Raw genomic sequence first — 15,716 nt, 5'->3', positions numbered from 1 at the left:
TTCCATAGTCTATCAATGTCAGAATTATCAAGTTTATCATCAGCTGAGTTAATTTTTACAAAATTAACACAATAATCAGCAGAGTCCTTCCTGGTTTTGCCCACAGGTCCCAAAACCATCCAACCCAAACTATACCGAATTGCGACAGGTTGATCTTCTTCGCCTGCTCTGTAATCATGCTGAATAAACAAATGAGGTTTCTCTTTAACACCAATTATTAAATCAATGTCCATAGAGTCTAAGTCCTCATATTCAACATCATTCAAATGAGGCCATTTTCGAATATCGGATAACCGTGGAATACAACTTTGTGAAATGGGTAGATTCAACAGTTCTAACATGTGTCTGCATTCAATGATTTTACAGCAATGTCTACAATCTCACTATTTATTTCAGTCGTACTCCGGTTATACCAGTAAGTTTTATAATAGGTGATGATCTATTTCCACTGCAAGACTAGCCAAGATATTTCCGTTTAAGAAGTGTAATTTCACTCCCGGTGTCTAACAACGCATAGGTTCTCTTTACTTGATTGTTTACTTCCAACTCGACTGGTATGGTACCTAAACAAACTTTACACTCGCCAGCCCCAGTTGCAGCAGTTACTGTTCCACAGTTCTTGACATCATTATTTCCATTGGTTTTCGAATTGCTATTAAAATTAACATTTCTTGTTTCTTGTCTCTTCATTTCCATATTTCTTCGTTCCGCTAAAGTACTAAAATTTAACCCCATGTAACAATGTATGGTGATTTCTACTACAACCTTCTATTTGGCATTTAATGTCAGGTTTATCACACAGTTTTGACTGATGTCCTGAGGTCAAACATTTAAAACAAAGTCGGTCATCAAGTGCAGCCTTAACACGTTCTTGATCAGACAGTTTACTAGCCTTATAACATTTCCAAATTTGATGTTGACCAGAACAATAAACAAATTTTAATTCTTGATATGCTTCTTCATTATGTTGTACTGTTAGAGTTGTAAACTTCTTAGGCATAGGTCTATCAGTAATTTTGTCTTTTGATTGAATCATAATATCTTCACCGAATTCATTATTAACCAGTTTAGCTCTGTATTTTACGAAACTAAGAAAGTCTAAAAATTTCGGTCTAAGGTCGATTGTAGGATTCTTCCTGCGCATTCAGTCCACTTGGCACGAAGAAATAGTGTCAGTTTTCTATTTAATAAAATAAGAGTATGTAAATGATTCAAATCACTCACATAATCGGGACCCACCCCTGTCAAAGTTCTACTAGTAATTTCTAAATGTCTACAAAATTCTAATAGAGTTGTGCCATCAGCATGTTTAATAATAGGTAAATTTTCTAATTTTGTTAAAAGCCCTTTAGCAATAATATGTGGTCTACCAAAATTTTCCTGCAACGTCTCCTTTGCAGTTTTATAACAGGTAACTTTCAATAGCCTCCTTACCCTTTCCTGTACAATGTTGAATTAACAATTGAAGTCTGCGTGACTCTTCAGGGTTTTGTTCTTCAAGACAAGTTTCAAAGTTATGTATAAATAAAATAAAACCAAGTACGAACAATCCAAACCATTAGACAAAATTTGAAGTCCTAAAAAACGTGTAATAAGGCAAAATAGTGCAATCAGCATATGGACTGTTCACAGTGTACAAAATACACGACAAACAGTGGTAACAGGTGTCCGGAAGAGTAAGCTTACCCTGCCTGGCGCCACACCCACCATAGCTGCATCAAACTATTAGACGAAATCTCAGTAAAATAGCGTGATTGGCCAATGGACTATCAGTATGCAAAATGTGATGAACAGTGTTAACGATGTAGTAGACAGAGAGGGAGAGAGAAATGGGGTTTAACGTCCACTCGACACAAACTAGGTCATTTTGGGACTAATATATGGTTTTAATTTTATTTCAAAAATTGCTTGCGCGTAGGGGTCTTTAGCAGTGGGAGGAAACCGGAGGACCCAGAGAAAACCCACGAGGTTGGACAGGCAACCCTACTCCTTGTCACGTACAACCGGGGATTGTAGTAGATCGTTAACACTGTGATGAACAGTGTTAACGATGTAGTAGACAGAGAGGGAGAGAGAAATGGGGTTTAACGTCCACTCGACACAAACTAGGTCATTTTGGGACTAATATATGGTTTTAATTTTATTTCAAAAATTGCTTGCACGTAGGGGTCTTTAGCAGTGGGAGGAAACCGGAGGACCCAGAGAAAACCCACGAGGTTGGACAGGCAACCCTACTCCTTGTCACGTACAACCGGGGATTGTAGTAGACAGACATTATCAGGGAGATAGTATATGCGTCAATTAAATATATCTAGAATAATAGCTGAGAGAGACATGTTATATTTACCAATCAAGTCAATATGACGGCCATAAAACTTTTTAAAGGTTTTAATAAGTTTAGTTCACAAGTATCCCTGTAGTTGAAGCTTTGATGACAAATGCCTTGATCTACTTAAAAAATCAGAATAAAAGGAACAAGCTCTCGCGTAACGAATTAGCTGAGACACAAACACTCCATAAGCTGGTGATATTGGAATGTTACTACTAATAAATGGAAAGTTAACAATCGGAAAGTCAAAGTCAGTAGTGTTTTTAATTTCGAGCTCATCAGGATATATGAATTCTACATAATCACTAAATTTGGGATTATTCAGTGATAGAACATCATCGATATATCGATAGGTGAAATTAAAATGTCTGACTAATAAATGACACATATTTTAAAGTTGAAGTAACCTGACACAGTTTCTGTAAAATAGTATCATTGTTTACACTTTGTGGACTAGAATTAAAAGTGGGATATGAACTACATCTGACAGGAGGAACAAACTGTCTTGGTGCAAATGGTTCTTGATTATACAACATGTTATTATTCTACATGGTAATTATATGCATTAGGATAAATTAATTCTGGCGCCTGTGAAACAAAGGGCATTCTATAAGTCTCAGGAGGCAACACATGAGCAATCAGAGAACTATTAAATTGTAAATTATTTGACAAGTGTGACTTAATACCAGGTAAAGTATTAACACTTTGACCTTCAGCAACCAATTATTACTACTTAAATTAACAGGCATTCCAATTCCATAATGTCTAGAAGGTAAGCTAATATCAATATTGTTCTGACTAGGCATATATAAGGAACTGCATGTAACTGGTTTAACATTAGGAGATACACTGGATGAATTAACTGGAAATTCCACATTTTGTGCTATAGGCCTAGAGTAAGAATCAGCTGGTAAGTCAAAGGATGTGGTATAAACAGGTAATTCATTTGAGGAGCTAACAGGTAAAATAATTATCATTCTCAAATGAAACATAAATTAAAGAAGATGTGACAGGTAAGTATTAACAGATGTACTACGATTATACTAACAGGTAAAGTATAATTAACAGGTAACTCGTTAACATTTGACATAACATGAAACATTGGCTCAGTTACAGGGGTAAATAAATCATATGAATTTATAGATTTTACAGGCATTTTATCATAAGTTTAATTACATCAATCCAATCTGCATTCCGGTTCCAAGTAGGCTAAACAAACAAAATCGTCAAAGTTAAAACTCAAAGTTCAATAATAACAATTTAAGGAAATATTCAAATAAGCTGGACATGGGCTCTCAGTCAATGAAAACACAAAACACATGTAGTTTTTAAACCGGGTGTCTCAGACACGACAAACCTTTTCAATTTCATACTCCAGTTATAAGCGTCAAAACCAAAGACATGGACCAAACCGTCTAAAATATGGTCATGGACCTTAATAAATTATCTAGTTAAAAAGGTAGCTATAAACTGGTTATGATTTTAAGCGGAAAAGTAGGTATCGAATTACGTTTGATCGTATCTTTATTTTTATTGGCAGATGGTGTAACTTGGCGGGGGATGTTCAGGAGAATGTTGGGCCTGTGGAATATGACAATTGGACCCGTATGTTCATGTGGATGTATAAAAATTCCCCAGCACTAAATTTTAAATGGGATTATTATACCCCTGCCCACCCCCCACCTCTACATCATTCCTTTTTCCTTTAAAAAAAAAAAAAGGTAAACTACAGTAGTGTGCCGTGAGATCTTCCTAAGTCTGCCGCAAAATTTTAAACAGCACACTAAGTTACTAAGAAAATTTCTCACTAAAGAAGCCAGCTATTGGACTGATGAAATTCAAAACACTACAATAAAATAAGTTTATAGCTGTGTTTTTTCTTTATTTAGTTTGAGTCATTCTATGTGTCTAGTCTCTGTCTACGGTTGTATGTCGTCTATGATTTGCCATGTTTTTATTTTGCATAATTCAAATATTTTTCATATTTAGCCAGGTGTGCTGCTATTTTTTCATGTGTTCCAAGGTGTGCCGTTGGCGAAAAAAGGTTGAGAACCACTGCTCTACAGAATTTTTTTCTAAGGGAGGGGTAAACTAACTGCCAACTAGGCCTAACTACCGTAAACTACACTAAATCCTTAATAAAGGGATTTAGTTTTAGTTTTAGTTTAGTAGTGACGTTCTTTCTTCCTAGGGTCATTTCATGTCAACTGGACCAAATTTCGGAAAGTTGGGAACATGACCCCTTCCCAAAAAATTATAAAAAATATTTGTTATAGTATATAGTCTTTTACCTAACAAATCTGAAAATTTTACCTCTCTAGATAAAAAAATCACTGAGAGATGGCCATTTGAAATTAGGGTATTGGAACGGACTATAAATTGAAAAGTTTTTCTCAGGTTTTCAATTGCTTTAAACTCACATTTGTAATTGGAGTATAACTGTTTAACTTTGAAATCTAAGACAACTTTTTGTGTAGATTACGAATTTAGCATCACATTTATTGTACGATTCAAACTTTTTAGGCCACCAGGTGGCAAAATGCGGAACAAATGAACTATTCACTTTTTTTTTCACGATTTCCACAGTCTCTGGCTAAGTCACTGTTGTATACATAACCTCCAAAATTGGCATAGTTAATGTCAGTTGGTACTTTATCAATTTACAAAAGATTCTGAGTCAATTGAATATATACTTTTCAAAATATTCAGCCTCAAAATTCATTCACATGGAAAATTTACCCATTTTCTCCTTCAATTTTGGCCATGTGGGACAGAGGTTAAAATTTTGAAACTGGTTGAAAATGAAACTTCATTTACCCTATTATAACACACATTAAAGTCCATCTTGTGTATTTGGGGTCTTATATTTTTAATTTGAACTTGAAATCTGTGCAGTGGTGGAGTTTTAATGGCTATTATCAAAATTGTTGATTTTAAAATAACTTCTAAATGACCTATACCCGTCAAACGTGTCTATTTATAGAACCTTATTGCCTAGATCACGAATATGTAATAATTTGCATCTACTTCATACCGTTCTAAATTTATTTTGCCTCCCAAATTAGAAAAAGATAGGTTGCCAAGCAACGAAACATACGCCCACAGCAGTTATATCGTCCGGGCAGTCAACAAGAGTTGTCGCATATTTTTACTTTTTTCGGTAATGAAACATTTATAATACATTAAAATCTGATTAAGAGTAACAACTCATTAAGTAATTATCAGAAAACCATTAGAATTTGTTAGGTTTTTATAAAGTTCTACCCCATGCTAACGTTTAGTATACGAAACTTTTAACATTATGGATTTAGCTGTTCAAGTCATAAAGATTCATTGAAAATTAATATACTTGTTCGTCTCAAGACCTTAAACACTGTGTATAAATTTAAAGTCAATCGGATATTAACTTTAGCCCCTAGAGCATCCACACGATTTTTTGAAGTGATCAAGGGCCATAACTCTGGCAGTTATTATCGGAAATCGCTGAAAATCAATAGGGTTCTTCGCCTCATGACCTTAAACACTGTGTATAAATTTAAAGTCAATCGGATATTAACTTTACCCTCTAGAGCGTCCACAAGATGTTCTGAAGTGATCAAGGGTCATAACTCTGGCAGTTATTATCAGAAATCGCTGAAAATCAAAAGGGTTCTTCGCCTCATGACCTTAAACACTGTGTATAAATTTAAAGTCAATCGGATATTAACTTTACCCTCTAGAGCGTCCACAAGATTTTTTGAAGTGATCAAGGGCCATAACTCTGGCAGTAATTATCGAAAATCGTTGAAAATCAATAGGCTTCTTCGTTTCATGACCTTAAACACTGTGTATAAATTTAATGTCAATCGGATATTAACTTTGACCTTTAGAGCGTCCACAAGATTTTTCAAAGTGATCAAGGGCCATAACTCTGGCAGTTATTATCGGAAATCGCTGAAAATCAATAGGGTTCTTCGCCTCATGACCTTAAACACTGTGTATAAATTTAAAGTCAATCGGATATTAACTTTGGCCTCTAGAGCGTCCACAAGATTTCTTTAAGTGATCAAGGGCCCTAACTCTGGCAGTAATTATCGGAAATCGCTGAAAATCAATAGGCTTCTTCGTCTCATGGCCTTAAACACTGTATATGAATTTAAAGTCAATCGGATATTAACTTTAGCCTCTAGAGCGTCCACAAGCAATTGTGGACGCCGGACGGACGGACGGGGGCGCAGGGCTCTATAAAAGTTGAGTGTGCCTGCGCACACACTTGAAAATGTGCCTGCAGGGTCATACTGAAACACAGGGATGTAGCAAGGATTTGGTGAGTGGTGTTAAAATATATTGGGCGAGCGAAGCGAGACCAAAAAATATTTGGGAGGGGGGGCGTGGTCTTTTATGAAAATTAAACCTTTCTTGGTGTATTTTCAGAGCATCTGCTTCCTTTTGTATTTGGTTCAGTGCAAATCAAATTTCCATTTATATATTCAAATTTTACCAAATTCACTTAATTTTCATCAATGATACAGGGATCTAAAAATTTTTTGACACCACCCGACCGAGCATAAAATTGTCCCACCCCACTCTGTTTCTCTGGATAGATAAGTTGAGGACCTTTCGGTATTTGTTGTTTTGTTGGGGTTTTTTCAAATATTACTTTATTACTTTGAGATTAAAAATTAAAACAATTCTTAAATTGGTGTTTGTGTTTTATTTGAGCACAACGAATTATGACAAAAGGTAGATATTGATAATTAAAACACGTTGTATTATTTTGACTGGTTTGTAAAGTTGTTGTACGTGTCTCACGAATATTATTATTATTACGGTGGAATGAGAATCAGGTCAGGCAGAAACTGAGAAAGCTCTCATTGTCCTCCTAGTCCTACTCTCGGGCCGTAGCAAATCCACGGTCAACACAGGTAAGAAATAAAATAAGATCATCGTGAAAATTTGCAGGCACGTTTTGGACAATTACGACATTCAAACCTTTAACATTGGAGTGCCGTAAATTGGTCTGGGTGACCTATTTACGGCAAATAAACAAATAAAAAGACCGTAGAATAATTGTAAAATGAATAGACCTAGGCCTACACATCTTCTAAGTATAAATAAACAAAATACCAATACATCTTTCTTTAAACTAATTTGGGATGATAGGGTCTACTACGGCACACAAAAATAAATTATGCCGTGACAGACATGGTTTGCGTACGTCGGCTTTTACCATGGCTTTGCCATTTAATTGCCGTGGTAAATTGCGCGCGCCGAGTTTGTGTACAGAGAAGGACGAAGGGGTTTAAATACGACTGGGCCTTTTTCGATTTTTTTCTTTGTGCTGGGCGGCAAAAAATAGTGCCGGGCGGCGTGACTACATCTTTAAAAATGTGCCTGCAAAAAATTTTTTTCAAGCAAACCTGCCTGCGCATGTGCGCGGAAATATCGATGCCTGCGGGGTCGACAACAATATACGACCACATTTCAGTGTGGGCGTATAAAAATGTTATTCCTCTTCCCAAATTGTAAAATAGGGCTTTGACAATCAGATTAAAATTACTTCTGAAAGACTTAGGCTCCTCATGTTTGTCATTTTAGAGCAACGTATATTGTAGAATAAGAATATAGACTCATTTGGCTACAGGGAGTATCGTTTCAATTTAATTTTGCTTTCCAACACAGGGGAAAACTTGTTTTGTCTGCTCAGAAAGTTGAAGTACATGTACAGTAGTGTTGTTACACTATCACTGAACACTTGAAAACTACAGGTCGCAATTCTTAACGCATGGTCTTGAAACTGCATACTTATTCCTTATAGTTATACCCTAAGGATGTTTCCTATTGTTTTTGGTTCTTGCCCAACCCGGGTCAGCAGAGCCACACCCATGTTTTCTTTGTGTGTCTGTGTGGGTTTTTTTTTGCCCTACAGGCCGTAATTCTTAATGGATTGTCTTGAAAACTATTCATATATATTCCTTATACCCAAAGGATGACTGTTATGACTTTTGGTGTATGCCCGCCCTACCCCCAGGGGCACAGCAAAATCAGATTTTAGTGTTATCGTCCACAGGCTGCAATTTTAAACTTTTGGTGCATGCCCGACACCTGTTACGCACCAGGATGGTCCATTCAGAATTGCGGCCCCCAGGCGATAAACAAAAAGAAAATGGGCGTTGCTATGCCCCTGGGGGTCGGGCATGCACCAAAACTAAGAGCAGTCATTCTAAAGGTATAAGGAGTAAGTATGAAAAGTTTTCAAGATGATCAAAACACATAGACACACAAAGAAAAAATAGCGTGGCTCTGCCCCTGGGGGTTGGTCACACAAAAAACAATAGCGATCATTCTTAGGGTATAAGGAACTTCAAGACAATCCATTTAGAATCTTGGATTGTACGCGACAAACTGACACATGCAAAAATTGAGCGTGGCTCTCTGCCTCTGGGGTCTGGCACGCACCAAAAACAATAGGGAACATCCTTATGGTCTAAGGAAAAACTAGTATACATAGTTTCAAGACGATGCGTTAAGTATTGCGGCCTGTAGTTTTGATGTGTCTTGAGATAGTGAAAGTACATAAGGCCGTACTCAAACTTTCTGAGCAGACAAAAAACCTTTGACCTGTTTTAAGGCAAAACTAAAACGAACCGATACTCCCTGGATCCTAAAAGAGTCCTTATTCTTATTCTTTGTTAAGAGTTGATCTAAAATGACAAATATGAGGGGTCTAAGTTTTTCAGAAATACTTTCAATCTGATCATCAAAACCCATTATTCTAATTCGTTTGTTAAGAGTTGATCTAAAATGACAAATATGAGGGGTCTAAGTTTTTCAGAAATACTTTCAATCTGATCATCAAAACCCATTATTCTAATTCGTGAAGCGTATTAACCATTTTGTTCTTATTTTGGAGGCAAAATAAAATTAGAATAATACAATGTACATCCAAAATGATTACATATTTGTAATCTACGTAAAACATCACTTTAAATAAACTTGTTTGAGGAGTATAGGTCATTTAGAAGTCATTTTAAAATAAACGTGAAAGTCAACAATTTGGATAACAGCCATTAAAACTTTATCACAGCACATATTTCAAGTGCCAATTAAAAATATAAGCCATCAAATACCCAAGATAGACTTTAATGTATGTTATAGTAGGGTAATTGAAGTTTCATTCTAAAACTTTTTCAGAATTTTAACCTCTGTCCCACATTGCCAAAATTGAAGGTGAAAATGGGTATATTTTGTATGTTTTCAGTGTGCATTGAATTTCGAGACTGAATATTTAGAAAAGTATATATATCCCATCAACTTAGAATCTTTTGTAAATTGATATAAGACAAACTGACATTAACTATGCCAATTTTGCAGTTTATGTATACAATAGTGATTTTGCCAGAGGCTGTGGAAATCCTGAAAATAAAAGTGAATAATTCATTTGTTCCGCATTTTGCCACCTGGTGGCGCGAACAGTATGCATTGGATAATGAGTATGATGCTAAATTCATAATCTTCACCAAAAGTTGTCTTAGATTACAAAGTTAGAGGGTCCTACTACTATTACTAGAAATGTGAGTTTAAAGCATATCTGAAAACCTGAAAAAAATTACTGAATTTATGATCTGTTTTAGTACCCTAATTTCAAATGGCCATATCATAGCGAGTTTCCAACCTAGAGAGGTAAAATTTCGGATTTCTTAGTTTAAAGGAGCTAAGTCTCTAACTCAATATCATCATAGGCGTAGGGGCTCGATGACAGTTAGGGGGGCAAAACCCGAAATGCCCAAAAACATTTCGGGTTTACAGACAGCAGCGACCTTGTATAACCCCCCTCCCCCAAAGACAATTTTGGAATATTTGACGGCTGCAAACACGTTTTCCTGCTTTTGCAGCCGTTGAACAAAGCAACTTCAAAGTGGTCTAATATAGCCTAATTAAGGTGGCTGACTCGGAATTCCAATCAATCGTTTACAGTCCTCGAAGACGGGACCGTTAGGAGTAAATTTTGAAAATTTAACTGCCGCAAACGCGTTTTCCCGATATTTCAGCCAGTGAACAAAGCAACTTCAAGCGGTCTAATATAGCCTAATTAAGGTGGCTGACTCGAATTCCAATCAATCGTTTACAGTCCTCGAAGACGGGACCGTTAGGAGAAAATTTTGAAAATTTAACTGTCGCAAACGCGTTTTCCTGCTATTTCAGCCGGTGAACAAAGCAACTTTAAAGTGGTCGAATATATATTATAGCCTTATTAAGGTGGCTGACCCGAATTCCAATCAATCGTTTACAGTCAACGAAGACGGGACCGTTGGGAGAAAATTTTGAAAATGTAACTGCCACAAACGCGTTTTCCTGTTATTCCAGTCTGTGAATACAGCAACTTCAATTTGGTCCAATATAGCCTACCTGGCTGACCCGAATTCCAAACAACCAATCAATCGTCGCGCGGTATATGGAGGCCTCACCCTCCCGGAGAAAAATTTGAAAATTTAATCAACATTGAAAACACGATTTATTTGTCAAATTAAATCAACATTCATGTTGTGATCTTACCGGAAAAAGATGGGCTTTTGATATCGAATATTTAAAGTAGCTAAGTCTCTAACTCAATATCATCCAAAATCTTCAACTTTGAAAACACGAATTATTTGTCAATTTAAATCAACATTGATGCTGTGATCTTACCGGAAAAAGATGGGCTTCTGATATCCAATATTTAAGACAAAATAAACATTTTACCATTGGTACACGAATCGTGTACCATAATGCGTTTTAGCCCCAGTTCTAGCAAGAGACTTGGGGAATGAGGCTAGACACATTGCACCAAATCAAACAGCGTATGTAGACTGGAATAACCAGACGCTAGAAATTTGAATTCCATTGATACTGCTGGCTTATTTCGTGGAACATAACTGATTTGAAATTAGAGTAAAAACGGAAACCATTGAATGTAAATCAGTTTATATACATTCATATTACAGTATCATATGCGTTGCGACCCACTTCTGTCAATTTCGAGGTCCCAAATGTTAGCGATTTAGCTCCTTTAAGACAAAATAAACATTTTACCATTGGTACACGAATCGTGTACCATAATGCGCTTCAGCCCCAGTTGAATCAAGAGACTCGAGGGACGAGGCTAGACACATTGCACCAAATCAAACGGCGTATGTAGACTTGAATAACCAGACGCTAGAAATTTGCACTCGCTTGAGACTGCTGGCTTATTTCGCCGAACATAACTGATTTGAAATTGGAGTAAATACGGAAACCATTGAATGTAAATCAGTTTATATACATTCATATTACAGTATTATATGCGTTGCGACCCACTTTTGTCAATATCTAGGTCCAAAATGTTAGCGATTTAGCTCCTTTAAGGTCATATACTATAACATATATTTTTTATAATTTTTTTGGATGGGGTCATTTTCCAACCATTGGTCCAGTTGACATGAAATGACCCCCTACCTCTCCATTAAAAATTGTATGTAGATTTGGAATATCTTCTGGGTTATTGGTTCTATGTTTTTTTCTCTCATAATGTTGTTCTTCATCCCCTCTCTCATAGCCGCGTTTTGGCATTAATTTAATAGATGAAAAACGTGTAGGCCTAAGATCTAGTAAATATTAATATTAAATTCTTATATTACTATATATTAGTTTACATCTAGCAAACTAGAAGGATCTTCGCATTGAAGAGCGTTCAAATAGACCACTCGGCAAACCTCACACTGATCCGCAGTGAATATTCGCTAGGCCGCGACAATCACTGAAAAGGATGACATCGATGCAATTTAATGAGTCACAAATATTAACTTTTTTCCTCCGACAAATTAAATTCTAAAACATTTTTTTATGTATTAGAAAAATAAATAAAGACGTTTGAAGTATTTGTAGGTAAAAATTATTCCTTATTTTAGTGTAAATGGGTATTAAAATGAGTAAAAGGCGCCAGTCTGCTCGAATCTGTAACGTCTTATGTAAACAATGCACGCTCCATTGAGCCAATGATTGACGCCGCGTGATATGACGTCATTTGTTGAAGGCGGTCATCTTTTACAGAGCTATTAGAAGATTTTCGTAATACTCTGTTAAACAGATTGGGCAAACCTCAGCAGATTCCAGTAACCAACATCTAGTCGGGCACTCGGCAAACCTCAACAGATTCCAGTACCCTACATCTAAGCTAGGAGGTATATTAAACTGAATGGAAAATAGCCTAGAGACCATGGTCCGATAGGGACGGAAAGGGGCGGGCCGGGTTTATGCTTTTGAACCAGTCGGATGTGAGAAGTAGTTATATCTGCGGATCCTCGCGGGTTGTTTCAAAACATAAATAAATAAGTATAATTAACTACTTATTATATGACATTCGGTGCCTGAGAATTGCGATTTAAATAGAGTCAATAAATGGACCATGGCGTGAAACTATATTAAATTGCACGCCAGTTATATTATGTTATATCGGTCTTTTTCATTCAGAATCAGATAAATTACCTCGAATCTTTTACTTATTAATATTTGTGTTTTGAGCACGTGTTTTGAAAGGTAAGCGTTTTTTTCCATCCACTGGAGCCAGGTGTTATGACGTCATATGTGGATTGTGGGTTAGGAATGGCCCAGGGTTAGGGTTAGGGCTAGCCCTGTCTACATCTCGAGACTCTGACGAAATCTGCAGGCCACAGCCCTTACCCTAACCCTTATCCTAACCCACAATCCACATATGACGTCATAACACCTGGCTCCAGTGGATGGAAAAAAACGCTTACCGTTTTGAAACAACCCGCGAGGATCCGCAGATGTAACTACTTCTCACATCCGATTGGTTAAAAAGCATAAACCCCGCCCCTTTCCGTCCTTATCGGACCATGGTCTCTAGGCTATTTTCCATCCAGTTTATCCGGAATCTGCCGAGGTTTGCCGAGTGCTAGTCGGGTAGACTAATCACCGGAATTCATTTACAATCATCGGAATTCACTTCGAAGATCCCCGAATCCTCCAACAAAACTAATTTATTTTAAATGTAAAATACATTATAATATAACGAATAACTATTTTGATCTCTCCACAGGCCAGATGAAGGCGCTGTAGGTGTATTTATTTTGAAAGACTACCGGAATTCATTTCAAATATATGCATCATGATTATGATAACGTAGGGCGCGTCAAATTACCCAATAAGCCTAACTCCAAAATAACACAAAATAACAATTTGCGTCGATCTCGAATTACCCAATAACTCCAAAATAACACCCAATAACATGTTTCATGCTATTAATCAATTACAATACATTACAACAAATTGCAACGAAATTATATGGACACAGCTCACCAAATATTTCTACGAATGTAGGACCAAAGTTATTTTTAGTCTTTCTCTCCCTTTCCCTTTTCCCCCCTTTTGCATGGCGATTTTTGTTGACTTTTTGGAGTAGAATCGAAAAAAAGGCTTTAAAAATACATTTTCTGCCAGGTTTTGGTGAATATTCGTGATTTTGAGGCGGAAGGATACAAGAGTTGAGAGGTTGGTTAGGTTGAAATGTAGGGTCAAAAATTGCATGCTTACTTATCTCTACTTCCAGCTTGTGTATCTCAAGTTTTTCATGGTGAATTTATTACGTGCTTTCGGGCAAGAGGTTGCCACATGTTGCTCCATCTGTGGTAGAAAGCGTTCTACCCATCGAAAATTCGGGAAAAAGTTAGAGCCGGTATAAGAGACAACAATTAACATTAAAGGCAAATCTTTAATGATCTGTAGCCATATATACATTAGTTTCTTGTCAACATATGGACACAGCGTACGTAACTAACGTACGAAAATTAATTGGTGGCTAGCTTTTTTTTCGCACATATACAGTGAATGGCCATTTTGCTCAGTAATCCCAGCCAGAATTTGGCTATTTTCGAAATTTGCGTTAAAGTTTAAAATATTTGTTTTAGAACTGAAATAAATTAACTATTCGTCAATCCCAACGCTAAAAACATCAACAGAATTGATTGTTTATATCTGAAATAGACACGACGACGCACAAAATAGTGCCAAGATGGCTGCAGACGCTGTCAATAGTGCCATTGAAGACAACGTCAATTCTATGAGTTGTAAATGTTATTTTTGTGAAAAATCATTGGAGGAAGAGAGAACATGTTTGGACTGTACGAATTATATAGTTTTTATGGATGCAAAGGACACAATGCTGAAGATAAACCTATTGTATACAATGTAAGGTGTTGTTGACCTCATGACCCATTGACGTCAATGTCATGACCTGTGATGTGTAGATCACGTGATATGGATAAGATGGCTATTGACTGTTTCTGAGATACTTCTCCGCAGGTAGCGTGTCTCAGATGTTCAGAATGATGGACACAGATCACCAAATATTCCTACGCCGTCCTACACTAAACAAGGGCCAAAGCTATTTTTAGTCTTCCTCTCCCTTTTCCTTTTTCCCCCTTTTGCATGGCGATTTTTGTTGACTTTTTGGTGTAGAATCGAAGAAAAGGGTTTGAAAATACATTTTCTGCCAGGTTTTTGTGAATATTCATATAATGTTGATGCGGAAGGATACAATTTGAGAGGTTGGTTAGGTTGAAATGTAGGGCCTGAAATTGCATGTTTACTTGTCTCTACTTCCAGCTTGTGTTTCTCATGTTTTTCATGAAGAACCTCATACGTGCTTTTGGGCAAGTGGTTGCCACATGTTGCTCCATCTGTGGTAGAAAGCTTCTACCCAACGAAAATTTGGGAACAAGTTAGAGACGGTCTAAGATACGAGAATTAACATTGGAGTCAATGGGGAAACATATGGACTCAGACTAGCAATTATTTGCCCATTGACTTCAATGTTAAATGGCTGTAACATCACAGGCTGTAGCTTTTTTCTCAACATTCCGTTGGTTCCAATCTTTATAGACACAATGGGGACAACATTTGGCAATCTCCTCATCATAATTTTGTAGGGGGTTGACCATTTAGATTTTTTGCTACACGGATTTGAAGTTGACTGGGGTGAAAATCTCACTTCCGACACAATGATTGCTCTTCAGAAAGACACTTTACACCCCCTATCCCTCCGCTGTAATATCATCAGTATTACCCAAAACTGCTATAAAATTGCAAACTTGATCCCTTTTCTCCTATTCTAGACCAAAAAGTCAACCCAAAAATGCAGGAAGAGGGGAGAATAAAATTAAGGGAAAAATTGTCTATTTATAACTCGCACTACATTCGTCCATCATGAAATAAGGGGAAATAATTACTAGTCTTAGTCCTATACACCTCACATGTTTCTGCAGTTTAAACAAATCTGTTGTTATCTAATAAACAAACATATATGCAATTCCCTGGCCAAAGAATATGAAAATCTATGCATTTTCAGATGAGCTGTGCGGCATTCTTCAAC

General features: G+C 36.7%; 1 protein-coding gene across 2 annotated transcripts in view; it reads right to left on the bottom strand.

Annotated features, from left to right (window-relative positions):
• Nucleotides 1-12,041, bottom strand: part of LOC126825425 (zinc finger CCHC domain-containing protein 17) — a 52,493-nt gene extending 40,452 nt beyond the window's left edge. The window contains exon 1 of one of the 2 annotated variants that reach the window (XM_050555113.1): nt 11,783-12,041. In XM_050555113.1, the coding sequence (XP_050411070.1) occupies nt 11,783-11,896 (114 nt within the window). In that variant the 5' untranslated portion in view covers nt 11,897-12,041. The remainder of the gene's footprint in view (nt 1-11,782) is intronic. The other variant, XM_050555112.2, reaches the window with a different exon arrangement.
• Between the last annotated feature and the right edge of the window lie 3,675 nt (nt 12,042-15,716).

This window comes from Patella vulgata, chromosome 6 (assembly GCF_932274485.2).
Source record: "Patella vulgata chromosome 6, xgPatVulg1.2, whole genome shotgun sequence".
Classification (NCBI taxonomy): domain Eukaryota; kingdom Metazoa; phylum Mollusca; class Gastropoda; family Patellidae; genus Patella; species Patella vulgata.
This window is presented reverse-complemented; position numbering and strand designations above follow the sequence as displayed.